This window comes from Monodon monoceros, unplaced genomic scaffold, assembly GCF_005190385.1.
Source record: "Monodon monoceros isolate NGI ecotype Baffin Bay Population unplaced genomic scaffold, NGI_Narwhal_1 Super_Scaffold_1, whole genome shotgun sequence".
Taxonomy (NCBI): domain Eukaryota; kingdom Metazoa; phylum Chordata; class Mammalia; order Artiodactyla; family Monodontidae; genus Monodon; species Monodon monoceros.
Genome location: NW_021703765.1, coordinates 52,278,796 through 52,293,535, shown reverse-complemented (window position 1 = coordinate 52,293,535; position 14,740 = coordinate 52,278,796). Strand labels below are relative to the sequence as shown.

Below are 14,740 nucleotides of genomic sequence, written 5' to 3'. Positions count from 1 at the left end.
GAACAGATGGGGCCCGGGGGCCGGTTACAACAGCAAACACCAAAACGTCTCTCCTCAGGGCCCGTGAATCTAACTTTTTGGCGCCCTGGCGTTCTCCCCCTAGCCCAGTGCTGCCGGAACAAAATTAACGCAAAGTCATTAGTCACCTTTCTTCCAGCTTCCCGATACGACGCAGGGACCGAACTGCTGTAAACCGTGCTATTGCCCGCTAGACAAAACTTCAGCCGCCAAAACACAACCTCCTTCCTCCACCCGCCGGCGCCGTTCGAATTTTAAAAATCTCCGGCGTCGCTGACGTCATCGCGCACGACATGCGCGCGCGTGCGCAATTCTCGGGCGCCGCTCGTCGCCGGAACTCTGCGTGTTGGTGAAGTGCCGCCGCCTCACGGGCGCGCTCGGGCGTGTTCCGGCAAGCTGTAAGCGTCCTCTGAGAAGTCTGGTCCGACCCTTAAATTTAGCTGTGAACACCCAAGCGCTTTACGTCCCTGAGTAGCGAGCAGAGCGCTCCAGGCAGCCCTTGAAACGTTTTTTCCGTACAGCAACATGGCGGCTCCCGTTGACTGTTAGAAAAGGAGATTTGTTTTTTCCTTTGCCCTGAAAGGAGTGTCTTTCAGGACCACTGTTTAGATGGGTGCTGTTTCATGAAGCAAGTCTGGGAAGGCGGGGTGCACTTTTCTGACAAGGGAGGCGGCGAGGTAGGAGATAGTGACGGCCCAGTGTGCGCGCAGTCGGCCCCAGGGTCGCGCTGCTGAGGCCGCTGCGAAGGTTCGGGCTCAGGGCATGAGTGCTCTCTGGGGTTCCAGGTTCTCTAGCGGTGGCCTGCGGAAAGCTGGAGGATCCAGTGTGGGGCCGAGAATTAGGAGAGAAAAGTGACCTGAGCACAGTAGGTTACTTTGCTAAAATATGACATTCCCCCTTACCTGCGTTTGAACTCAGAGGCAAACACAGCCCCAAACTTGGAGAGTGGTGGGTGGTGGGAGGGGAACTCAGAGCCGAAGTCTGGATACCTGGGTCTTGTAGCAATTGTGCCATCAACCAGTTGTAATTTTGGGCACGTCACCTTTCCTGTCTGAGTTTAGAACTTAATTAGGAAAGTTGGGTTTTACTTCTAGTGTCTTAATTCTCAGAGGTGTTTGTTTGTTTTAAAGGAAGAATGTCTGTGGTGCGTGAGCTATCGCCAGGATGGTTACTGGATCATCTTTCTTTCATTAACAAGATAAGTTATGAACTTCACCAGCATCATGAGCCTTGTTGCAGTAAAAATGAGCCTACTTCTTCTGTTCACCTTGATACTCTTCACATGGATTCTATGTCCTCTTTTGGAGCCTCTGCTACCTGTATTGCTTCTACCACTAACCCAGAAAATGATGATGGAGGAAATTGTGAAATGTTCATACAAAAATATGTTTTTCGATCTGAACTGTTTGATGTCACCAAACCTTATATAACTTCTGCTATTCACAAAGAATGCCAACAAAGTTATGAAAAGGAAGATCTAGTAAATGATGTTAAGAAAGAAATCTCCATTTCTGCTAATGGGAAGGTAATAAGTTTTAAGAAATTAAAATTTTTCTACAGAGAACACAAATTTATTATTCCAGCATCTCAAATATCTTGTGATTTACTAAGTATAAAGAATAGTCAATAAAGCATAATAAGACTTTAGCATATCCAGAGTGATTTTTAACTTTTTGCTAACATTCTACCATTCTTAGAAGACCAAATTTGCATATTTCAGAAGTAAGCAAAGTTGATTCAAAAGTGAATGCTCTGTAAATTAAACAAACAAAACTAAGTAACAAAAAAAGAAACCCTGTCTGCCTAGGTTTTCGTATTAATTGCATGTTTTTACACCTATTTTTGCTCAAAAATATGTTTCTCTGTAAAATTCTAAAGCAGTATATAGCAGTATAAAGGGGGAATTTTAGAGATTTATCCTTTGGGGATAAGCTTGTATAATAAATGTTTGGAAGAAGGGTGATATTTTTGAAAAGTTTCTAGTGATAAAACTAGACAGCTACTATGGAAAATATATATTCTTAAAATATATATATTTGTATACACATTGGTGCAATCAAAAGTTTTGAGAGTGCCATATAGTCAAATTAATTATGCATGAATACTTTTTATGTATTTGAAGAGCTCAGAGGTGATTATACAAAGTCCATTTCAGATAGATCATATTAACATTTTCTTTGTTAGAGATAGGAATTACATTTGTTATTCACCCAATAAATGTTTGAGATCTTTCTATGTGCTGTTGTACAAGGAGTGATGAAACAAGATAAATATAATCTCTGCCTTTTTAGATCTTACAACTGAGTGGGGAAGAAAGATACTAAATAAGAAAGCATGTTGAGAATTAGAATAAGGAAAGTAATAGAGAGTCCATGTATTTATTCAGCCAAAGAACTTTTGTTGTTAGCCTGCTAGGAGTTATGCCACCATGTAGGCACTGAGATTTCAGCAATGAAAAGTACAAAGTCCCTGCTCTATATTGCAGACTTACATGTTCTTTGCTATGGAGTTGTTAGATGTAGAACAGTGTTAATATATCTTATTTATACCTAATCCTCAGATTACACATAAAGATCTGTTAAAAGTACATTGCAAATTGTTTTTGTTGTAGAAATTAAGAAAGTTCAGAATAATTATACCATATATCAACTGATAGATGACACTGGTGACTCTTATACAGTGTCACAGTTTCCTTGTGTTCTATGGATGTCAGTGCCATTTTATTATGTCATACTAGTTCTTACTAATAGTAGATAACACCTACATGGCCTTTTATCACCCATTAAGTTTGTAATAATAGTAATAATAATAATTATTATTATTTGGGAAATCTTACCTCCCCAGTCCATACTCTTTGCACTTATTTCAACCTCAGTAGTTATCACCTCTTAAAGAATGAGATACACAATATGGAAAATGTGATAAAGAAAAAGGAAGTACTAATATATTTCAAAATATCATTATTTTGATGATGGCCACATAATTTTTTTCCCTGTAATTTACTCTTTAGAAGCGTAAGAGATGTGTTGTTTTCAATCAAGGTGAATTGGATGCTATGGAATACCATACAAAGGTACGGTGTAAAATATTCATTGATGACTTTGGAAGGTTAATGTGAACTAGTATAAATAAAAGGACAACGTAAATAAGGATGTTCTTAAAAATCAATCAGTCATTTTAAAAAAAATCATTATTTATTTGTATTTACTTTTGGCTGTGTTGGGTTTTAATTGCTGCTGCCGGACTTTCTCTAGTTGTGGCGAGCCGGGGCTACTCTTCACTATGGTGCACAGGCTTCTCATTGCAGTGGCTTCTCTTGTTGCGGAGCATGGGCTCTAGGTGTGCGGGCTTCAGTAGTTGTGGCTCGCGGGCTCAGTAGTTGTGGCTTGCGGGCTCAGTAGTTGTGGCTCACGAGCTCTAGAGTGCAGGCTCAGTAGTTGTGGTGCACAGGCTTATTTGCTCTGCGGCATGTGGGATCTTCCTGGTCCAGGACTTGAACTCGTGTCCCCTGCATTGGCAGGCAAATTCTTAACCACTGCGCCACCAGGGAAGTCCCTCAAGCAGTCATTTTGATCAAGGTTAGAATTTAACACTGGAATGATTTATCATTACTTTTATTGTAATGGACAATTTAAACCAATTTTTATTAAAATCTCATATACTTCTCATTTACATATTTAACATAAGTAAACTTATGCTATATTGGTTAAGTCCAGAAATTTTCTGAGTTATAAAAGCCTACTGTCAGTAGGTAAAACAACTTAAGATAGTGGCAGAAGAAAGTGAATAATATGAAGGATGTATTTCTAGAACTTAGAGGTTACTGAGATCTGGGAGTTAAAGAAATGAGAGGAAACAGAGGGTTCAAATTGTTTTAGATCTTATTGTCTTTCCTACTTTTATTTACTTAATCTTTAATTGGTGACATTTAGGTATAGTATGCACATGTCATTTTCTATATTTATGTGTGGTATCTGCAGGATAAATTTCGACAAGTCAAATTTCTGGGTCAGAGGGTTTGAACATTTTGATAGATACTGCCAAATTGCTGCTATGGAGATTGTATCATCTTATTAGCACACTAGAAATGTATACTTTTGCCTGTTTTCCCACATCCTCACCATTACAGTATATTATAGTTTTTGATGTTTGCCAATCTAATTGTTGAAAAATAGTATTTTAGTATGGCTTTAATTTGCATTTCTTATTATGAATGTAGTTAAGCATTGTAATGTATGTTTAAAATTCATTTGTATTTCTCTTATGTGAACTGTTTGTTTCCTTTGCATACTTAAAAAAATTAGATTGTTCTTTTTCTTACTGATTTATAGGAGCTCTTTATATGCTGGGGAAATTAGGTCTTTGTCTATTATGTAAATTACAAGCATATTTTTCCCAGTTTGTCATTTTAATTTTAATTATGATTTTTTTTGGTTTTGGTTTCGCCATGCAGACAATATTATATTTTCATTTAGTTGAATTTATCATTTTTTTCTTTTATGACTTCTGAATTTTGGAATCATAATTAGAGAAGTATTCCTTCTTCAAGATTTTAAAATAATTTCCTATGTTTTATTCTAGAACATTTATGATTTTATTTCAAATTTATATCTTGATCCATTTAGACTTTATCCTGGTATACAGTGTGAGGTATGGATCCAGTTGACTACCTATATGTCCTACCATTATTCATGCAGTTTTTCCCTCCTTATATGAGATGCTTGATATACTAAATTCACATAAGTATTTGAGTTTATTTCTGGACTTTAAGTCTTACTTGTTTGTCTCACTATTTATTTGCCAATCTCTTTTGAGATTTTATAATGTGAATATGTTTTAATATCTTATGTGGTAGTTACTTATTCCCCACCCTCCACCCCCCCACCCCCCACCGTGGGCCATCTTATCATTGCTACTTTTTACAGAATTTTCCTGGGCTTTTTGTTTATTTTCCCACATGAATTTTAGGATCAGTTTTAGTGTCTGGTTAGAAAAACTAACCTGTTGAAATTTTTATGGCAATCAAATTTATAAACATATACTATTAGCATCTTTAAGATGTTGTGATCCTACTCCAAAACATAAATGTGTCTTTCCATTTGTTTAAGTTTCTGTTGTTATTCTGTAAAATTTTCTTTATATACATCTAGCATTAATTTAAAAAAATTGAATGTCTTGATTTTTCAGGTAATAATTATAACTCTTGTAAATATTAATAGTTTTACTTAAACCTCTATAATTATTATATCCCTAATTTATTTATCTTCTCTAATTGTATAGGCTGGAAAATATGATACAATATTAAGTAACGTTTGTGAGAATATCTATCCTTGTCCCTGACTTTGTAGGAGATGATTTCCTCTCCACTGAGTTTTGGGCTGAGTTGGAAATAGCATGTTAAAGAAGTTTCTGTGTATTCTTATTTATTGAGTGTTATTATCAACTGTGGTTACTGAATTTTATCAGATGTTTTTAAAGCATCTATAGAGATTGAATGGATGATTTTTCTCCTAATATTTTCCTTTGATTTTTAATCATATGTAACCACCTTACATTTGTAGTATGTATTCCAAATGACCATGATGTATTATTTTTTAAATGTTCTGCTGGATTTTGTTTGCTACTATTTTATTTGGAACAGTCGTAAGTGAGATTGGTCTGATATATTTAATTTTTTTGTTTTATATATATAATTATATACAGATATTTACATATTTCAGTGTTGGAAGTTGGAAGTTTTTCTTTTTTTCTCCCCAATTCTCTGGAGTAATCTGTTCTTTAAAAGTTTGGTAGAACTCCCCTTTGCATCCATCTCAGTATGTTGCTTTTTTTGTGGGGATACTTCTTTGACAGCTTTTCCTTTTTCCTCTTTGGAAATCAATTTTAGATTAAAAAAATTCTTTTGTAGTTAATCTTGGTAAATTATGTTATCTTAGAATATTATCCATTTCATCTAATTTTTCAAATTTGTTTATGAATAGTCTGTTTCTGTGGTTATTTTGCCTTCACTATTTATGTTGTATGTTTACTTCCTTTTCCTTGATAGATTAGCTAATGCTTTGCCTAATTTATTAGTTGTTTTTGAAATTAATTTACCTTAAAAATGTCTAACTTATTTCTGCTTTAATCCATTTTAATTTATTCCTTCTGTTTTTTTCTTTTTTTGACTTTTTGAGTTGTCTTAGTTCATTTTTTTTTCTTCTTTTTTTTTTTGATGGAAGTATTCAATGTTATGATTTTTTTTCTTGGGGCACTGCAGCATACCATAGGTTCTGATATGTTGTGTTGTAATTGTCATGATGTGAAATTTCATTGATATATCATGGTTTTCTAGAGATTTGCTTAAGAGTTGTTTGTAATAGAGTTTTAAATTTCCATGTTGGAATGGTATTTTTGGTTTGATGGTTTATGTTATATTTATCTCCATAAAAAAATGCCAAATTGCTTTCCAAAGTAGTTGTACTGTTTTGCATTTCCCACCAGCAAAGTATAAGAACTCTCTTTGCTTCATATCCTCACTAGCATTGACATCATCAGATTTTTGATTTTAGGAATTCTTTTAAGTGTGTAGTGGTATTTTATTGAGGTTTTAACTTGCATTTCCTTAATGACTAATAATGTTGAGAATCTTTTCATTTGCTATACATCCATATACATCCATCTGCTATACATTCTTCGTTGAAGTTTTCATAGGATCAGTGTTTTTTCATCCTTGAGTATTTGAATTAATTCACCAGTGAAATTATCTAGGCCTGGCGTTTCCTTTGGGGGAAGGTTTTTAGGAATAATATAGGGTTCTTTAATAGATAACAGGGATTTTCAGATTTTCTGCTTTTGCTTATGTCAATTTTGGCAAGTTGTATTTTCTAAGAAATTTGTCTGTTTCATCCAACTTGTCAAATTTATTGGCATGAAGTTGTTCATAGTATTCTCTTATCATGCTTTTAATGTCTGTAGGATTTGTGATGATAAGTGATGCCCCTTTTCATTCCTGATGTTGGTGATTTGTATTCTTTCCTTTTCTTGCTAGGGGCTTGTTATTTTGTTGTTGTTGTTTTTTCAAAGAACCAGCTTTTTTTTGTAGCTTTTTTTTTTTTTTTTTTACTGTGGCAAAATATACATAAAATAAAATTTACCACTTTAACCATTTTTAGGTGTACAATTCAGTTGTACTGAGTACATTCACATTGTTTTGTAACCATCACCATTATTTATCTCCTGAATGATTTTTATTTTCCCCCAACAGGGAAGTGCCTATTTATATATTTTTTTGTTAATGGACATTTGGGATGTTTCCACCTTTTAGCTATTGTGAATAATGCTGCTATGAACATGAGCGTACAAATATCAGTTCCAGTCCCTGCTTTCAGTTTTTTGGGGAATATACCCAGAAGTGGAATTATTGGATCATATGATAATTCTAATTTTTTGAGGAACTGCCTTATTGTCTTCCACAGTGGTTGTACCATTTTACATTGCCACCAGCAATGCATAAGGGTTTCCAGTTTCTCCATATCCATGTCAGCACTTACTTTCTGTTTTTGTTTTTTTAACAGCCATTCTAATGGGTGTGAGTGGTGTTTCACTGTGGTTTTGATTTGCATTTTTCTGATGATTTATGATGTTGAGCATATTTTTATGTGCTGTTGGCCGTTTGTATGTCTTTTTTGGAGAAATGTCTGTTCATATCCCTATTCATGTCCTTCACTCATTTTTAAATTGGGTTTTTGTTGTTGTTATTGAGTTTTAGGAGTTTTGTTCTTTTTTTTGGCCGCGCTGCATGGCTTTTGGGATCTTAGTTCCCTGACCAGGGATCGGACCTGCGCCCTTGGCAGCGAAAGCCTGGAGTCCTAACCACTGGACCACCAGCGAATTCCCTAGGAGTTCTTTTATATTCTGGATATCAATCCCTTATTAGACACATGAATTGATGTCAAGTATATTCAAAGAACCAGCTTTTAACTTAATTAATTTTCTTTACTGTCTACCTATTTTCTATTTTGTTGATATCTGTTCTCTATTATTTTCTTCCTTTTGGTTTACTTTGCTCTTTTTCTAACTTCTTAAAGTAGAAGCTTTTGTCAGTGAATTTAGATTTTTTTTAATATAAGCACTTAAAGCTATAAGTTTGCCTTGAATCATTGCTTTAGTTGCATTCCACATATTTTGATATTTTGTATTTTCACTTTCATTCACTTCAAAATATTTTCTAATTTCCTCTGTGATTTTATCTTTGACCTATATGAATTATTTAGAAGTCTGCTGTTTCATTCCCAGATATTTGGGGTTTATCTTGATATCTTCTTGTTACTGATTTCTAACTTAAATCCGTTGGGGTATAAGAATATACTCTGATGATTTCAATCCTTTTAAATTTATTGAGCCTTTCTTTGTAGTCCAGCATATGAATTATCTTTGTGACTGTATTGTGTGCTATTTTTAATGTATTTTTGAATACGTATTCTATAGTTGTTGGATGCAGTGTTCTATGAAAGTCAGGTTAAGTTGGTAGTGTTGTTCAGAACTTCTATATCTTTAGAGATTTTTGGTTTAATTGGTCTATCAATTACTGGGTAGATTTTTCTTAGGTGAGTTTAGAATGATGTTTTTAGACTAAGGCTGATTATTCCTTTTTACTGACACAAAATCTGTTATCTACCTAATACCCCTGTCAAGAACTGGGATGAAATGTCTGAGATTTTACTCTATTTAGAAGCTAACAAGCTAGCAAGTTTAGGTCTCAGATTTTATTAAAATAGATTTAGACCTAAGATTTTATTAAATAAGGAGTTTATTGCTCCCTGCATAGCAGGAAACATATACTTTTTGTTCACAGACTTCCCTTGTACTCCATGGGGACGATGCCAAGGAGCCTCGGTGTATGCTCTGCATGCAGTAGATTTGGTTCATAGCTAAAGAACCCCAAGGTTAGGGAACCCCAGTTTTTTAAAATGGGTTGCAAACAAACCTGTCCAGCCTTTTGTCCCAGAGTGAGCCTTTATTAACCTGGACAGCAAACAGATCTGCCTTCTGGCTTGGAGGGAGACATGATCTCTGTCTTCCATGCTATATGAATATCCTTGTGTTGGAGGAACTGATCTTGAGGATATGACCACTGGTTGACCTGGACACTTGGAGGCTCCTCACCTCTCCTTTGTCTTTGGACTGTACACTCTGCCCACCGTTCCCACAGTGGGAGCTGTTTTCAAGGACGCAGCCTTGAGAGAGTAAGCTGTTGTTGAGACGATCTGGACTGTGTATGTGACTGAACCCAGTTAAGAACTCTGTATAAACTTTTAGGATTCTGGGCGACAGGTACAGAGATCTACTTGTCTTGCAGCCTCCCAAGACAAGCCTCGTTTGTAAGTTCTCTTGTTGTTAAACCTGCCATCTTCCCATCTAGAGTGGTCTGCCTCTTTTCTTTGGTCTCTCCTTGCCCTCTGTGTACAGGGGCCAGTTTCGGATTTCACCTGGGAAGCTCTTGAGGTTACAAACCAACACCTTGAAAATTTATTCTGGAACAAAAGCTATCAGTGCCTCTGCTCACACAGCGAGACCCATGGTGAAATGTCCCCCAATTGTCCTGTGAATCATGATGTTTTCTGGTCTGAGTGTTGGAAACAAGTACTATTCTTGGCCCTGTGAGAGCTCAAGACACTGTTTCTTTTAGTACTCTTGGATGATTCTTTTCTTGGCCTTGGATAGTTCCCCCACACACTTGGAGTGATCAGTATTTAGGGGAATTTCTCCAGTGTGACTACCTGCAGATATACAGAGTTCTCTCTGTACAGCTCTTTCCTCTCTGATACTCTCCTGAGTACTCTGTCTTGGCATCCCCATATTCTCAGCTCTGTCTCCTTAACTCTGGATTTCTTCTAGACTCTGCCCAGATTCTTCCTGTGCCTTGGAAAATCTCCAGGCAGTTAGCTGGGGCAGTCATAGGGCTTACCTATGATTTCTTTCACTCTCCTTTGTTGCCTGATGTCCAGTGTCTTGAAAGCTTTTGTCCCTATTGCTCCATCTTGGTTGGAAGTGGAAGTCTCTGGCTGCTTTGAGCATTTTCAGCAATTTAATTGTGATGTTCCTTAATGTAGTTTTCTCTTCCTCCTCTTCCTCCTCCTCCTCCATTTGTTGATTTTCTTGGATCTGTGAATACATAGTTTTCAGCAAATTTAGAAATTTTTGGCTGTTGTCTCCTTAAATATATTTTCTGTCCCCTTCATTTTGGGTGCTTTTATTGCATTGTTTTCAAGTGCATTAACCTTTTCTTCTTCAGTGTCTAATCTGCTGTAATTCCAATATAGTGTATTTTTCACTTGTGCATTGTAGTTTTTAATTTCTAGACACTCAATTTGGTCTTTTCTTATAGTTTCCCTATCTCTTCTTAACAGGTTCATTTTTTTCTTTACATTTTTGAACATATGAATATGGTTATAATGAGTGCCTTAATATCCCTTTCTACTTTTTTTTCCTAATCTTTAAAAATGGGCTGCACGGGCTTCCCTGGTGGTGCAGTGGTTGAGAGTCCGCCTACCAATGCAGGGGACACGGGTTCGTGCCCCAGTCCGGGAAGATCCCACATGCCGCAGAGCGGCTGGGCCCGTGAGCCATGGCTGCTGAGCCTGCGCGTCTGGAGCCTGTGCTCCGCAACGGGAGAGGCCACAGCAGTGAGAGGCCCGCGTATTGCAAAAAAAAAAAAAAAAAGTGCTGCACAAGCCCTGTGTGAACTCTGGGGATTTCTCCCTCTGATCATTTTATCTGGTTCTTTCCCTGACCTTGGGTATTTCATCACATACATGTGCTGATCACTACTCAGCTGGAGACTTGACCCTCTGCAGCTCTCTCCTCTCTGGTATCCTTCCCTGCAAACTCTAGCTGCCTTGGCCTTTCCAGACTCCCAGCTGTATTTCCTTAACTCAGAGAGATTGTTGGGCTCTGAATGGGTCTCTTTCCTGTACTGCTACCTAGAAACTTTCTCAAGGCGGTAAGCTGGAGCAACTCGTTTCTCCTTTTTTAGGGACTACTGTTCTACACTGCTTGACATCCATCCAAGGTCTGAAAACCGTTTTTTAAAGATAATTTTTTAAAAGTAATTTCAGATTAAAGGTACTCCATCTTGTCCAGAAGCAGAACTTGGCTTTTAATTTTATAATTATTTTGGTTGTATTATTGAAAACCTTTGTTTATATATTCATTTTATAGAGTTAATTTTTTTCTTTTTCTTTTTTTTTTTTACAATTCAAGCTATATTTTATAAAATCAAAGGTATATTTATTTTAAAATTAAATTACTAGGGGGACTTCCCTGGTGGTCCAGTGGCTAAGACTCCATGCTCCCAATGCAAGGGGCCTGGGTTCAATCCCTGGTCAGGGAACTAGATCCCACATGCTGCAACTAAAGATCTCACATGCTGCAATGAAGATCCTGCATGCTGCAACTAAGACCCGGCGCAGCCAAATAAGTAAATAAATAAATATGTAAAAAATTAAGTTACTAGAAAAATTTAAGATTAAATGTGATTTAAACTTAATTCTTTTTTTTTTTTTGGCCACACTGCACAGCTTGCGGGATCTTAGTTCCCCGACCAGGGATTGAACTCATGCCCTTGGCAGTGAAAGCATGGAGAGCTAACCACTGGACTGCCAGGGAATTCCCTTAATTCTTTTTATAAATTAGAAATTCCACTTTCTTTTAGAAACATTATCAAATTTATCGTATAAAGTTTTAAGGATACATTTTCTACGTATTCAATATATTGTTTGGTTAGTTAATTTTCAGTGAGTTTATGAGATTTGTTTCATTCCACAGTTAAGAAATAGCATTTCAAAGGTATATTCACACTTTCTAACTCTTTTTGTTGTATAAAGTTATTTTCCTGTAAGCATTAAGAATGTTGATTTTAATCCAAGAGTTGAAATATTCAAAGCATAGTACGAACTTTATTATTTAGAAAATTGTTTTAATGTCAGTGACTTTTTATTTATTTATTTATTTATTTTTTAGTGACTTTTTAATGTACTTAAAAAAAATTCTCTTACAGATCAGGGGGCTGATTTTGGATGGATCTTCACAGTTAATCCAAGAAGGTCTCAAAAGTGGCTTTCTTCATCCACTTTATGAAAAATGGGACAAGTATAGTGAGCCCATTACTTTACCACTTGATACCTGCAATTTGTCAGAATTATGTGAAATGGCAAAGCATTTGCCTTCTCTGAATGAAATGGAACTTCAGACGTTACAATTGATGGAAGATGATATATCTGTTACAGAGCAGGATTTATTTTCACGGATTGTTGAAAACAACTCTAGCTTTACAAAAATGATTACTTTAATGGGACAGAAATACCTGCTGCCACCAAAAAGCAGTTTTCTTTTGTCTGACATTTCTTGTATGTACCCGCTTCTGAACTGTAAGTAATTATTATGTTTATTATTAGAAAAAGATAATTTTTTTGTGGCCTCAGAAGTCAAGAACAAGTCTGAATGTTGAATGAGCACCAGCATTTTGTGATAGGGTAAACAGTTAATTTTCTCAGTGTATTTTTCTTTTAAATTCAATTTTAAAGTGCTGACTTCTGTCTTAAAAATTAAAAAAATTCTTATTACAAACAAAGGGTCAAAAACTTAACTAGTCCCCAAGAGAGTAAACATAGTTACTGTTCTGTACTTAGGAATTCAGGGTACAGTTGGGGTTGACCAAATAACTTTATTTAGCTTTTATTCATAGCAAAGTAGAAACACTTCATATACAAATGTTAATTCCCAAACCATTCCTAGCCTTTTAGGTTACATTTTAAGCTACTGTTCAAGTTTATTATCTAAAGTTTCTCAAAATATTTTCCTGTATAAAGTTAAGAATTTAGATATTTAAGTCCAGAGTCATATACACCTGAATTTGAATTTAGATTCTGAAGCTTAACTATGAGTCTTTAGGCACTTCACAAAACTGAGCCTCAGTTTCCTAGTCTATAAAATGGATATGATAATACCTACTTCCAAGGGTAATTTTGGGGATTAGATGAGATAATCTGCATCATTAGCTTAGCTCAGTGATTTATGTTTCTAACAAATTATAACTATTATAATATTCTAAGGGATGATGTAGATAAGAGGTATATTGACCAAATTGAATTTAATCTGCTGTTTAATGTTATTTGGACATTTTTAAGCAAAATTTTACATTATTAACATAACATAGCTTATTAATGAAAAGCTTCTTTTAATTACTTTCAAACCGTCTTATAAATGATTGGTTATTCATGTCACAGTGTCATAAATTCTTCAGGGTAAATGACGAGATAACAAATTAATGAGAAAATCATGCTATATTTGAACATTTTTTCCCCATTCTTTTTGATCTTTGTTACTCTAATAGTTTAAAAGCCATCACTTCCTTATTTTAATTTGCATTCTTTTGATCACTTATGAGATTGTACATTTACTAAAATATACCTTTGTTTATAAAAGGAAAAGGGACAGCTCTTCCTCGCAGTAAAATTCCAATTAATAAATGTAGGTAGAATGATGTAACTAGAAAATTTCCATTTGGCACACATCATAGTATTTGGGTGTCAAAATAGTGGATGAAAAGATGAGATGCAGGATATTTGCACAGTCTTAAAATATCTCCCTGCAAAATACTTATTAATTACAAAAGTAAAACTGGACAAACCTGGCTGACAGCATTTTAACCAAATGATCAAAGGTAGTATCACTAATAATGAGACATTTTGACCCTGTGTTTCCTGATAATGGTGATACTCTTGCCAAAAATAAAGAACCTAAATTTAATCACGAGGAAATACCAAACCCAAACTTGAGGGACATTCTATAAAATGACTAGCCAGTAGTCTTCAAAAGTATCAAGGTCATAAAAGACAAAGAGAGACTGAGGAACTTTTCCAGATTGGAGGAAATTTAGGAGACATGGCAACTGAATGCAATGTGTGATCCTGGTCCAGAGAAAAGGACACTAGTAGACTATTGGGGACATTTTGTTGTGGTCAATATATCAGTTAAAAGACAAGTTTTATTTCATGTAAAAAGTTGAAAAACAAAAGCAAAAAACCCACACCTACCCTATCTAGGCTTGAAAGGACCAAGTTAATATGGCTACCAAGACTTATAGGACATTTATAAATCATTGTTGTCTAGCTAAGGGAGCTGTAGTTATTTTTAGGAAGTCTCTGCAATAGGTGAAATTATGTTAAAATCCCAGAGGTACTAAATTATAAGGGGAATCTCTTAATTATTTTAGATAAATTATTTGAATAAATGCCACAAATCCTTTTCTTGCATTCCAGTATATTTGTGTCTGTAGTGAATGCACTTCATTGTTGAAGAACATGTTTAGTTTTTTTTTTTGCCATGTGGCATGTGGGATCTTAGTTCCCCAACTAGGGATGGAACCCATGCCCCCTGCAGTGGAAGTGCAGAGTCCCAACCACTGTACCGCCAGGAAGTCTCAGAACATGTTTAGTTTTTAAAGTGATACGTATAGAAGATATTTTCTGAAATTGTCTCTTTGTTTTCAGGTAAGAAAACATATGATGTAATTGTGATAGATCCACCATGGCAGAACAAATCAGTTAAAAGAAGTAACAGGTAAGTATAAATAATTTATCTATTAGATATGCTTTCTCAAAGCTATTGTCCTTTGTACATTCTAGTTACATATGCTAAAAGCATTACTTTATGATAATAGATTGTCTGAAACTACTAA

General features: G+C 35.6%; 2 protein-coding genes across 15 annotated transcripts in view; one reads left to right on the top strand and one right to left on the bottom strand.

Annotated features, from left to right (window-relative positions):
- The window catches only part of NDC80 (NDC80 kinetochore complex component), a 60,321-nt gene extending 60,033 nt beyond the window's left edge, over nucleotides 1-288 (bottom strand). Inside the window, exon 1 of the mRNA XM_029234384.1 lies at nucleotides 147-288. The gene's annotated coding sequence lies outside the window, so the exon portion shown is untranslated. The remainder of the gene's footprint in view (nucleotides 1-146) is intronic.
- Nucleotides 289-349: 61 nt separating this feature from the next.
- METTL4 (methyltransferase like 4) overlaps nucleotides 350-14,740 on the top strand; it is a 526,668-nt gene continuing 512,277 nt past the window's right edge. For 11 of the 14 annotated variants that reach the window (XR_003793143.1, XR_003793141.1, XR_003793139.1 and 8 more), the window contains exons 1-5: nucleotides 350-416; nucleotides 1,149-1,543; nucleotides 3,029-3,091; nucleotides 12,059-12,428; nucleotides 14,553-14,622. Coding sequence is in view for 5 of the 14 variants with exons in the window: in XM_029220637.1 (XP_029076470.1) it covers nucleotides 1,154-1,543; nucleotides 3,029-3,091; nucleotides 12,059-12,428; nucleotides 14,553-14,622 (893 nt within the window). In the remaining 9 variants the exon portion in view is untranslated. Of the gene's footprint in view, nucleotides 417-594; nucleotides 696-1,148; nucleotides 1,544-3,028; nucleotides 3,092-12,058; nucleotides 12,429-14,552; nucleotides 14,623-14,740 lie in introns of those variants that run through there. The other 3 variants (XM_029220629.1, XM_029220614.1, XM_029220623.1) reach the window with 3 other exon arrangements.